We start from the raw sequence: 12,566 nt of genomic DNA, 5'->3' as shown, positions 1-12,566 counted from the left end.
CAGGGCTGACCACTTCCCGGATGTTGCTTCCTCTCCTGGTGCCCACACCTGGGTCTGGTGGCACTAACCAGGCTGCTGCTCGCCCACAGGTGCCTTTGTGCAAATTTGAAAAAGACCACTCCCCCTCAGCTTTTTTGAGACACTTTATAGAACTTCCAACTGTTGGAAAACGGTCTTAATGTATGAGTCTAGGATATTTACCCTGTGAGTGGCGCCCTGCTAGGGCTGTGCTGTGCCCAACCGCACAGCTGTACTCTATGGCTCTAATTATTGTGAATTGTCTGTATTCTCTGTAGCACTGTCTGTCTGAGCAGCGCAGGCCCTCAACAACCATTTGCTAAGTGAAAGAAAGAAGGTACAAATACATGCCATGCTCTTGTCTGGAGAAATAGTAGGGAAGGCATACCTGACAAGGCCTGTTGCACCAAACGTTATGAATATATTGTAATTCAGAGACATTTGCTTTTCACATTTCAGTATTTATGAAGTCAGCAGAAATCTTAAAGTTGGTGTATCACAGAGGTTGAGAGCACAGACCCCGGAGCTAGACTGCCTGGGTCTGAATCCCAGTTCTGTCACTTATGTACTTCTTTGTGTGACTTCAGGCACCTTTCCTAACCCCTGTGTGCCTCAGTTTGCTCATCTGTAAAATGGGGATGATAGCAATAGTTCCTCCTTCATGGGGTTGTTGTGAGAATTAAATGAATTATTATATGTACAGTCCTTGGAATAGTACCAGGCACATCATAGTAAGAGATGATGTGTTCTCTGTTATCATCAGTATTATTAAAGGCTATGTCTACATTTAGTATACCACTGTTTCTGTTTAACCTTGAGAAGCTGTTTTAATCCATGGTATACATCTTGTATTGAGAGCATCTTGTGTGGGCGGGTGCTGACTGGCCCCTGATTGTGTGCGCTGCAGTCACACACCTGCGCCGCCCCCGCCCACACGATTTTCTGGTTGCTGCAACGAAAGATACACTGCATAGACAGGAAACCAAGAGGCTGTGTTTTTCTTCTTAATATGGCCAAAGAGAAAGGGGAGAAAACAAGGGCCTTTTACAGACAAGGCTAGTTTTAGACTTTAAACTTAACTTCTTGCTCCTGTTCTGAAGCTTGGATTAATAATACATCTTGGCTGTATAAAAGTAGAAACCAGAGAGAATTGCGTTTGAAAAAGTGATTTTAATGTAAAATCTTTATCTGATTGCAGGACAACTTTCCTTTGATTTTCAAGAAAGCTGTGCTACGAAGTAGCAAAAGGTAATGAATGTTCCCAAACCAAGTGCCCCATTAGAACCCACGAGGGTGTCCTCAAGTTGAACAGTAGGTGACAGTTGCTCTCTGACTGGTGGTGGGTTTCTCCTGGCCTTCGGTGGCACTTGTGGCTGTGACATCACATGAGGGCTGGGGGCTGTTCTTTGCGTTGTTCAGGATGCTTCTTCCCTTGCATCTCAACGCTGCCTTTGGAAACTACAGCCTGTGGGAGGCTCTGCGTAACTCGCGCTCACTGCCCCACCCTGCTGAGCTCCCCTTCACATTAAGCAAGATCTGACTAATGCATTCTTTGCAGATGCTCTGACCCTTTTCATTGTGAGACTAAAATGGCTTTTCCCAGATCACATTATTGTAATTGACTTTACACTCCACTCTGATAAATACTCTTATGTACTATACAGCAGCGGCCGAAACTTTCACAGCAGATGCAGTACGTTTGTCTGGGGTTTCAGCAGCCTTTTCTTAGTTGAGCAAAACAGTATATATAAGTAAATAAGACAAAAATGATCTAAAACTTCACCTCCCTAGTTAGATAAGTTGATCAAAACCCTTTATATACATAAATCTGGATTCAGTATTATTCTGGTCAACTTTAGCCCTATCCAAGGACGTGTTTAATTATCAGTTCTTAGAAAGAATAATCCACGTGAAGAGCTTTCTCCAACAGGCTTTCTTATGGATTCATTTGCCTCAGGTTTCAGAAATGATAGGTAGACAGTTGTTGTTACCCTCCGTATTCTAGAAGGTGGCGAAGCGGATAGTGAGAGTGTTTATCTGGACTCACAGGTCTGGCTGGTGGAGGAACTAGCTTTCTACCCAGTTCTTTTGCACAGCAATGCCTCAGACCCCTTTAGGTCACATTAAAGCCTTTATTTTCTAAAGAAGCACATAAAATCTAAGGTTAAATCTTTAAATGGGGACATAAACACTTATAGTCATCTTTTCCTTTACTAAAGGTGAAATTTCCGTCTCTGCCCCAAATCTCATTTCTTTTTGGAGAAATGGCTTCAAAGACAGACAAAGAGGAATTTACCTAAATCTCACCTCGGGTGAGGACGCCCTGATGCAGCTTGGGTGGTCACAGCAGACTGGAAGTCCTCAGGAAGACTGACTCACAAATGTATTTTGTTAGGTTTTTTTTGTTTTTAATTGGGGCGGTTGTCAACATTTAGAACTCGGGCAATTTCACATAAAAGACCTCTTGAAAAACTGGAAGATCCTTCCAGACTTGGCCCACATGGCCGCAGTTAGCTGGAGCCGGGTGAAGCTGCCCCTTGGCTGGGCTTTGTGTGCCTCACTTTTCAAGGTCAGCTCTCATTGATGTGACTTGTCTGGCCCTTTGGGCATTTGACTTGTGACCCCCGATCCCAGCCACTGTCCTACTCTGTTTTATGGCCGAGTATCTTATAGCCTTCCAGAGAGGCCCAGGCCGGGAGTGAGCAGTGGTTAAATGGCCACCAGGAAGGAGGATAATTGGCTCCATCGAGGCCCACATGCTGCTCCTAGCCCCACCCGGGCTTTCAGGGGCCAGGAGTTAAGGCCAGGGTGGTATGGGTGTGCTGAATTTGCTGAGCTGGCTCCTCTCCATCTCTTCATTCAGCCTGAAAGTCATGACCACAGTTTCCTCATCCAGGGGGTGGGACATCTTTCAAAATATGAAAGAAAGCAGCCAGTGACCACTCTGGCCCATTTGTAGGCTTACAAGACCAGCTATTGCAGCAAAAGGATAAGCTTCCTGTTTACCAGCCGGCCTGAGACAAAGTGGTTGTGCTTCCTGGCAGTGAGGGACTTGGCACACAGGCTGGGTTCTGTCTGTCAGGACGGCAGGGCTGAATGCTTGCTCTGTGCTCGGCCGTCACCCCCATGGCCTGGGTCCTGGATGCAGGCCACCCTCGGGAAGGCACTTTTGCTTTGGCTCCAGAACCGGCCCTGGTGTTCTGCAAGGAAGCAAATGAGGGAAGGTGGCCTCACCTCCTTGCTCACTTCCTCCTTAGCTTTCCTTTCCCTGTGGGGCCCAATCCAGGCACAAACCTGAATCTAACGAGAAATTCGCCTCTTTTTTTTTAAGTCTCCAGGAAGCAGGATGTCAATGCCTCTGCAGAAACTGGTCCTTTTTGGCAGCGTGGTGGCTGGTGGGAGCTGCACCCTGATATATTACCTTATACAGAGTGAGTGTCCAGTGAGCCGCCTGAGGCGTGGCTGCCTCCTGGTTCTCCTGTCCCTGTTTCTCCATCAAAGGAAATGCTTCCGATGCTTTAAGCAGATCAGAGAAAGGAGGGGAGGGCTGTATTTAGAAGCTGGTACACCATTCCATTGGCTATAGCTTCCCCCTTATTCTGTAATCCCAGTTTTTCCAGGAGCCCCAGATGCAGATAAAAGACCAGGATTCATTTGTGTAAGAAGTCTTGCAAAAAGCAAGGAGATCTGTCAAGATTTCCAAGATTACACGAAGAAGAGAGGGAAGGGGCAGACCAGATGGTTCCCAGGTGGAGAACACTGGCTGTTTCTCAAGTGTCGTCAGCCTGTTTGCCCTCCCATTCTCTGCTGCTGATTGAGTAGAGGAGGAGACCTTGAGCAAGGGACCCTGGCGAAAGCACAAAATAAAAGCCGTCCAGGATGGCAAAACCCTGACAGATGCTGCTTCTAGCCCCACTGTACCCAAATTTGAATTTGTAAAGACAGGCCACAATCATTGTGAGCAGCCAAGACATTTAAGGTCATTTCAATGCTACTGGTTGCGAAGCAGCCAGCAGTTTTTCTAGACTGACTTCTTTGAAGCTCCTTTCTGCCCGCCCAGCTTGGCTTCTCACGCTGACTCTGCAGCGTTTTCACTTCCTGCCAGGGTGTTTCACCAGCAGACAGGCAAACAGAGCGCTGTGTCCTCTCCGCACCTTCCTTCAGAGTTGGCCCAGAGGGCCCTGGGTCTAGAGGTGGCCCAGGAGGAGCATTCCCAGGGATAATGCAGACTGGGATAGCTCAGCCTCCGCTCCCCTCTGCCAAAGGGACAGAGGCAGGACACGAAAGGAATGGGCGCATTTCATGGGCAGGGGACTGACAGCCTTTTCCCCTTAGGAGGCTGGAGTCGGCTCTGCAGCCTCTACCTGCATTGAGTCCCAGCTCCAGCTCTTGACAAGCTATGTGGCCTTGTCGGGGAGTCCATCACCTTCCTGGGCCTCGGTCAGCTTATCTGTGCGATGAGGGATAATATTAGTGCCTATGCAGAAAGTTGCGAAAATTAAATCTCACAACCTGTGAGATATTGAGAATTGTGAGGTATATGAAATACTGAGAACCATGTCCAGCCTTGGAAATCACTCAGTGAAGGTTAGCTGTCTGGACCCAGCGCCTGCTTCTCCTTTGCCTGTCATGGCTGGCACCTCATTTACACCCGCAGCATCCGCTGCTACCTGCCCCATTCCCGGGAAGCCGCACAGGATGGCCTTCTCCCTGTCCTCTCCAGGCTCAAGCCCTTTCCCTTCCATAGCTATGACTGGGCCGTGGAGGGGAGCTCCTCTTGTTGCCGAACCAAAAACTCTACTTGGGAAGCCTGCTTTTGCTCTCTCCCTGGGGCAGCTGGTCATACCTTACACGTCAGGGAGGTGCTTCCTGGAGTTCCTAGATGCCATCGGGCCAGGAGCGTTCCTGAAACTGAGAGTAGTTTATTAGCTTTATCTACATAAATGTTGGCTTAAATCTATAAACTTGACAAATTACCATCTTTATGTCCTGTTTCTTGGCCCATGGGTTTTGTTGTTATTGATATTGTGGTCTATTTTATGCTGGTTTATCAGGACCGTCATCTTAGTGGAAGGAGCAGTGTTTAGAAGTCAAGAGTCATAGATGCAGGCCCCAGCTCTGCCGTGGACTACCTGTATCACTTTGAGCAAGTCATGGAATTGTGGACCTTAAATAGCCAGTTATTTCTCCAGAAAAATTGAGTTTATTCAGGATCAGCAAAGAATTGCAATTAAGGGTCTGCAACCATAGCAAACCACATGCAAGTCCTGAGCAGCAAGGGGAAGAGAAACTTTTCAAGATGGGAAGAGGAAGTTGGGAGGGCTATTGTAAGCAGAGTGCCTTGGAGGAGACTGAGAGTTCCAAGTGTAGTGGCCTTTCATTGGCTGAGTTGTGACCATCTCTCATTGGCCGAGCTTCTTGCCAATCAAGAAGAGGAAGTCTTTCTTCTTCCTGTTGGTCTCTGCTACCAACTTAGGGCAGGAAAGCTCTCCCTTTTCCCTTTCGACCTCAGTTTAATGAGGTTTCTGTTTATTAATTTCCACAGGATCATAGGACTTTAGAACTGTAAGCAAAGTTAGAGAAGATCTGATAGACCCCTCAGATGAAGAAATGAGGCAGTGAAGAAGGCGAGGAAGTGAGGGATGGAGAAGTTGAGGCACAGACGGGTCAAGGACCTTGCCCAGGATCATCTGCCACATCCCCACAGACACTGACTTTCCAGACTTTGGTTTTGAGTCTCAAAAATGGCCAGTTTAGAGTAGATGGTTCCTAATTGTTCTCCCACCCATAAACTGCACATCAGTTTGTTTCCACGCTGTACCTGAATTGTATCGTTTAACTTTCTGCAGAGAGTCCACCTGACCAAGTTCAATAAAGAAAAGTAAATGAACAACTGTCTTTCCCCCAGAAGCTTTTTCCAGGGCTTCCTATTACCAGTCAGCGCTGGAGCAGCTGCACAGCCGCCCCGAGGCTCTGGAAGCTCTGGGCCCTCCCCTCAGCGTGCACTATCTCCACCTCACCGACAGGTACAACTTCGTGGACATTGCCGATGCCCAGGTAACGTTCTCCCTGGGAACTGCAGGCCGGGGTCCTGCGGAAGTCGAGGGTGGGAAAATCCACTTTGTAAACTGCCACTAGGTATTACGTAGCACCTTTTTCAAAAGCACTGTGAATTAATTTATTTTCATACATTTTTCCTCCTTTCCGGGGAGTGGATGTGGAGGGAATGCAGTGTTTGTGCTCATGTCCCCGTCCTGAACCGACGGTCATGGAGGAGTGACCAGTGGTACTTTGCCTTTGCTTCCACTTTGAACTTGAAGTACATCCACAGCCAGTCAACGCTCATTCCAACATAAGCAGCTCTCTACACTCCAGTTTTAAAGCTTAGTTATTGACATTGCTTCCATGGAGTGCCAGTCCATTTTATCAGCTGTAGCTTACCGTCTTTTATAGTTCAGCTGATAAAGCTCACCTGAATGTAAAATGCATTAGTTCTGTGTAACAAGTGTGTGGAGCACGTGCTGCGGTAGAGAGAGGATTCCAGGCTGGATGGGGCGTGCAGGGACGTGGAGGCTGTCAGGGAGTTCACAGTTTAGAACTCCGGAATAAGAGAGGCTGACACGACCGCTGTGGTGGAGGCCCAGAGGCCGGGAGCACTGGGAGATTGCTGTGGAGAAGAGGCAGGCCAGGCTGAGCAGCAGCATGCACGCGAAGGCACGTCGCTGTGCTCCCTGCCAGGGCACCTCAGCCGAGGTGCAGGCTGCCGAGGGTGTGGGCAGGTGGGATGGGCTGGGGCATCTCGAGGCCATGACATCATTCTGTGAGGCGAGCGTGCTTGAGTCAGTGGCCAGCAGAAGCCCTGGAGTATTTTGAGGATAAGAGTGAGATGATCTGACCTAGTTTATATTTTGCTATTATTGTTTTTATTATTTTTAATGGCAATAGTTTTATTGGGATTTTTTTCTAACTGCAAAAGCAATTCATGCTCAAGTATTGTGATAAAAATATTTGATCTGGTTTTAAAGAAGGAAAATTGAGGCAGATTAGCAGTGTGCAGGGACTGGATTCAGGGAACCACCTTTGGGAGAGCACTGTGGCCAGGAGGTATGCAGTGGTGAGAGCGTGAGCCAGTGCTGTGCCCTGGAGAAACGAGAAATGGCTGAGGAGGCTGTCCTGGTGGCCCGGTGACAACTGTGGCCAGGTGCTGGGACTGGTAACAGTTTTGTATCAGCAGAGGGATGAGGCAAAGGCGATGCTCTGATGTTCAACGTGAGTGAGTGGGAAGATGGCAGTGCCGCTGAGTGAGACAGGAACCCAGGAGGGAAAAGGGAAGGGGGGATATGTGTTTAGTGCCCGCCCTGTGCCAGATGGCCTTATGTGCTTTGTCACCAAATCCCTCACAGTGTGGTGTGGCTCCTCTGTACTTCCCCATCTCTGGTCACCTGGCTGGATCCTTGCAAGCATGAGAACTCGGAAGGCCAGGGTTTGGGTCCAGTTGTTCACTGTCTCTCAGCACAGAGCACAGGGCCCGGCTTAGGTGCTCAGGAAGCCTGATGGTGCCTTTGCTAAGGGCAGGTTGATGCAGGATCAGTTCCATGATCCAGTGCCCCCTTGCGTGGTTGACGCCATGGTGGTTTTGATGGGGAACCTCCTCTGGTCAGATCCGGCTTTCCCTTTGGCCCAGTCTTCTAGCACATTCCAGCTGTGTGGAGAGGGCTTCTCCCTGGGCTTCCCTGCAGCCCAGGGCCCTTGGCAGCACCGGGATGGTATTGGCTGTGGTGCTGGGTCTGGGCCTCTGCTGCTGCCAAACACTGTGACTCCATGGTGGCAGGAGTTTGCGGTCTGCTGCCCCAGCCTTTGCTCTTCCAGTATATAGAGTATGGTTGACATTCTCTCAGGTTTTTCACTTCCTTCCTTCACAATCAGCTGTTTGTAAGGATGCCTGTATACAGCGCATGCTGTCTTATCCCAAAGTCCACTATTTGTAGTTCCTGTATTTTGTCCAGGGTGAGAAGATTTGGTTGTTCATGAGGTAGTTGTCATGTGGAAGGATTTTTTCCCAAGCGTATATGTGAAATGGTCACTCTTCACGAACACTTTGGTAGCAGACACTCCTGCTTACTCTTTGGCACCATCTGGCCTGTGACGTGCCTTGTCCACTCGCAGAGATGCGCTGCCCAAAGTTCAGATGTTGACCCCTCAGTGTTTGCTGTTCTTCAAAATCCGACTTACTTGTGCCCTTTTCTTTCCCTTTGTTTTTGGTTTTCCTTTAGCATGCAGAGATGCTCAGGGTGTGCTCTGTTGCTTAATTTTATAACCCCCTGAGAAGAGCTACAGCTTGATTCCAAAAGTGGAACCCTGAAGAGTCGTTTGAGTGTGACTAGGTGACTGTGGAGCCACCATCCCAAAGCCTGTGTCTTCTTTAGAATGTGTTTAAATAAGTGAAAGAGAGAATTTTGGAAAACACAAATGTGTGTGTACCAAAGCAGTTTTTTCTCTAGGTGGCATGTTGGAATGGGTGAAATATGCCAGCTCAGCCCATGGAAGTTCCTTTGGCCGTCACCTGTGGCACAGGAGGGCCCTGGGAGGCGCCCGAGGACAGGCTTCCTGATTACCACATTGTGGCCCGTTCTCAAGGCTCAAACCATCTTTAGTTTTCACTCAGAAACCAAAAATACTACATTCAGTGTTTTTCTAAATAGGAGCATTAGCAAGCAGCGGCTCACTCTGAGGCCCCGGGCCCACTCCCCTGGCTCAGGGCGTGGTGGCGTCTGCGCCGCGTCACCAGAGGGATGAGTGCCATCCACGCTGGCTGGGGACACAGACCTAACCCAGAACTCCTTGTCGTCTCTCCCAAATGAGCCTTCACGTACTTTCCGGAGAGCCTGTTCCTTGTTGTCCAGACCAAAGTGTGTACCAATTTGCTGGTAATAGTTTCCCCTTTTAAACAGTGGACTTTTTTTTTTTTTCCTGTTTTATTATGAAAAGTTTCAAACATACAGAAAAGAGGAAAGAATTTATGCTGTGGTGCCCATATATCTGCTCCCTGGATCCTACAGTTAGTATTTTGCTCAGTTTACTTTATTCCACACCTCTTCTTCTAGCCATATCTCTGTTTGTCCATGAACCCATCTCATTTTCAAACACCCTTATGCTCATGAATTTTAACGAATGTATCCACCTGTGTAACTGAAGCCCCTGTCTAGATGGAGACTATTCCCCTCACCCTGGAGGCCCCTCCTGCTCTTCCCAGTTGGTCCCCTCAATCCCCAGCCCCTCCAAAGGCAGTTGCTCTTCTGACATTTTTTTCCAGCGTAGTTTAGCCTGTTCTAGAACATGGAATCATGCATTATATACTCTTGGGTAAGGCTCTTTCACTCAGCGTGTTTTTGATAATTTGTGTTGTTGCATGTATCAGTAGTTTGTTCTATTTTAACAGTGGATTTTTGAATAATTGTTGTAAGTACTAAGAGCATTGAGTTTTGTGCATAAGTCCTCATTGCCAGACAGGAGGCCCTCCTCAATGGCGATCAGTGGTCGATGGCAGTCCTGCCATTGACCTCCTCAAACCATCCAAAGAGGGGGGGACATTTGGAAGGAGACAGAAGGAAAAATCAGGTGAATTCTCCAGCAAGGCTCAAGTTAGAAAACAACCAGATTCTGTGGATAATCACTGGATTTTATAGGGTTAGCTCTAGAAAGCATCAGTTTGTCATCTCTTGAGAGGACAACACCATATCCAATTATATCTCTCCTTTTACACCCCCAGTTGAAGATTCCTGTGTCTGGATCCAAGTCAGAGGGCCATCTCTATGTCAGCTCGTCCAGAGATGCCCCCTTTAAGAGGTATTATGGGAAGGTGGGTGGGAATGGAGAACAGGAGGAGAACCTTCTGATAGAAACAATCTTGATTCCCATTTTCGTTTGTAATTATATGATTACAGTAATGAGAATTAGTTTTTCAAAGACTGCAAAGTTTCATGGCCTGGGCACCAAGCCCGGGCTTTGGCTCCTGGCTCCGTCCTGACATTTCATCCAGGACAGTCTTCTGACGCGTCCTCTCCTGCTGCTGCTCAGTTTGAAGAACTTTACAGCTACGGTGGTCCAGGTCGACAATAATTTGATGCCATGTTACAGCTTCTGACACTGCTGCCTCAGTCGTTACCAGTGAATGAAGGCATGGGTTTCTGTTCCAGAATTATTCATCACATTCTTTGTATAAGCTCTCCACCCTGTTAATTGGCCTTTCTTGTCTGGTTGCCAATAGCTGCATTCACTCACTTCCCCCGGGAAGCCTCGCTCAGAGATGTTTGCTGTTTAGCCAGGATGTGTTTTAATTCCCGAGGACAAAAGGAGCAGGCAGCTCTTAGGCAGCCCCCACCTGGCTTCCCCTGGGCTCCTTGACCCCTGAGCCTGGGCTTAGTGGAGGAGCTGGCCAAGTTCCAGCCAAGAGTGAAAGGTCGACGTGCATTCTGAGACGGGGACTAAACTGCTCCTTCTCTTTCCTGCCGGCCTTTCCATTGACCGGCGCTCATTCATTGTTGAACTTGCTTGACAGTGATGCTGGTTAAGTAACAAGAGCCCGTAATAAAATCTTAAAATGTTAAGGCAGCTCTAACATAAAATACTATTTAAAACATTTTAAGACATTATTCCAAACAACTGCTTCTTTTCCTTTTTGAGCATGTCTTTTGCCTCAGTGTTCCATTGATTAGAGACTATACATTTTTTTTTTTACTGATTTGAATAATTTTAAATATATTTTTTTTTCTTGGTCAGTCTGGCTAATGGTTTGTTAATTTGTAAACAACTTTTGGTTTCGTTGATTGCATGTATTCTCTCTCACTTATTTCTGTTCCAAACTATATTATTTCCTTCCTGCTTCTTGCTTTGACTGCATTTGTTAGTTTTAGTATCTTGTGTTTTCATTTGCATTCATCATCAAATATTTAAAACTTTTCCTTGTAAGTTTTTCTTTGATTCATTGGTTGTTTGGAAGAATATTGTTTGTTACAATTATTTGTTAATTTCCCAAATCTCCTTCTTTTTTAAAAAAATATTTTGTTTATTTAAACTAAAAAAAAAGCTGACATTTCTCCCACTCCGCCTCTGGCACCCACCCATCTGTTCTGTGTGTCTCTGAGCTTGGTTTTGGTTTCTATCCTTTTGATTTCTTTCCGTCAGGTGGCACCTTCAGGAGGTCTTCTTACAGCTCAAGGATGGTCAGCAGATTCCTGTGTTCAAGCGCAGTGCGGAGAATGGTGATGAAGGGAAAGAGGACTGAAGGTGATCAGAAAGACCCGGCTTTCTCCAAGCGTGGCCTTCCCTCATCACCATGTACCCTCCAGGGCCGCCAGCCAGTTTTCCAGCCACCAGGGGCATGATTGTGTGTGCTGGCATATGGTGATTCTGCTGTAATTCTAATTTGACCACAATGAACACTATTGTGGTTTTTTTATTTAATCAGAAAGAAACTCACTCTGTTTATAAGAATTTATTTGAAAGTTCTGTGTATAAAAGCAAAGCACAGGATAAAAGGAATCAGTGTGAATAATAAAATGCTTGTTGACTTTTGCTAGTTCTCATCTTTCTTTTCTTTTCCTCTCCCCACACCCTCCCCATCATTTTCAGCCCCATCAATGAGAAGACCCGAGGTTTGCTAGCAGTGAAGAGGTTTTTAATTGTTCACATTAGAATGCTGAGGAGGAACTCTACCCTGAATTCATGTTGTTAAGTAGCTTGTGGACATTCTCAGTCATTTTGGAATATTGTTTTTGCTTCATTGTTGTTTTATCTTCTTATTTCTGTTTTAGTCACCAACTGCCTGCCCAGTTGAAGATTTGCGAAATAACTCCTTTAATCCAAACATTTTGAAACCTTAAAATATTCTCTGTGTACGTGAGCACGTGTAAACTAACAGAGGAAAGTCAGTTTAAGGCTGACAGGTCCTTATCCTCCTGCTTTCCAAACGACTGTGCCACGTACTCGAGATTCACCCCTGTGGGTTTCACTCATCCTCTAAGGGGACAGTATTGTGGAGCCAGAAATCGTCCCTGCCTCTGAGCACCAGAGCCTACAAAACCCAGAAATCTGGTACCTTTGCTTTGACAAGGCCAGTGTCACCCTCAGAATTGCCTGCAATCCAGGACGTTCATGAGCTCTTTTCCTACATTCTTAATATTCATTGGAGAGAAGCCTCTTGGAAAATATTAAGCTTAAACACGCTGGTAGAGTACGAGACCTTCAATTGTTGGAAGTTATTTCTATTCTGGAATTTGCTTCTTTAAAAATATATCTTTTTTGAATAGATTATACAGTGAAAACTCTCTTTCCCTGAAGCCCTTTCGCCCGTGTGTTTACTGATAAGTATCGCAGGCTCTACAGTCTTGTAAAATAAATAGTAGATCACTGTAGACAGTTTGGTGCTGCTTTATTCTTTAACAGTTATGTGCTGCTCTGCTGTGTGGCAGTCTCTGCATTGCTTCCTGTCTGACTGTTCTCTGACAACTATCACTTCCTTTCAGTCTTGGCCAGTTTTCTTCTTGCTA

General features: G+C 46.7%; 1 protein-coding gene across 17 annotated transcripts in view; it reads left to right on the top strand.

Moving 5' to 3' along the window:
• The window catches only part of COA1 (cytochrome c oxidase assembly factor 1), a 112,856-nt gene extending 101,264 nt beyond the window's left edge, over positions 1-11,592 (top strand). For 6 of the 17 annotated variants that reach the window (XM_070617204.1, XM_008527296.2, XM_070617206.1 and 3 more), the window contains 5 exons: positions 1,217-1,266; positions 3,350-3,449; positions 5,927-6,075; positions 9,788-9,864; positions 11,203-11,592. In XM_070617204.1, coding sequence (XP_070473305.1) covers positions 3,365-3,449; positions 5,927-6,075; positions 9,788-9,864; positions 11,203-11,302 — 411 coding nt within the window. In that variant the 5' untranslated portion in view covers positions 1,217-1,266; positions 3,350-3,364 and the 3' untranslated portion in view covers positions 11,303-11,592. Of the gene's footprint in view, positions 1-296; positions 356-1,216; positions 1,267-3,349; positions 3,450-5,926; positions 6,076-9,787; positions 9,865-11,202 lie in introns of all 17 variants that reach the window. The other 11 variants (XM_070617210.1, XM_070617211.1, XM_070617213.1 and 8 more) reach the window with 7 other exon arrangements.
• Positions 11,593-12,566: the final 974 nt, after the last annotated feature.

This window comes from Equus przewalskii, chromosome 4, assembly GCF_037783145.1.
Source record: "Equus przewalskii isolate Varuska chromosome 4, EquPr2, whole genome shotgun sequence".
Taxonomy (NCBI): Eukaryota; Metazoa; Chordata; class Mammalia; order Perissodactyla; family Equidae; genus Equus; species Equus przewalskii.
The sequence above is the reverse complement of the archived record's forward strand: the minus strand, read 5'-3'. Positions and strand labels throughout refer to the sequence as shown.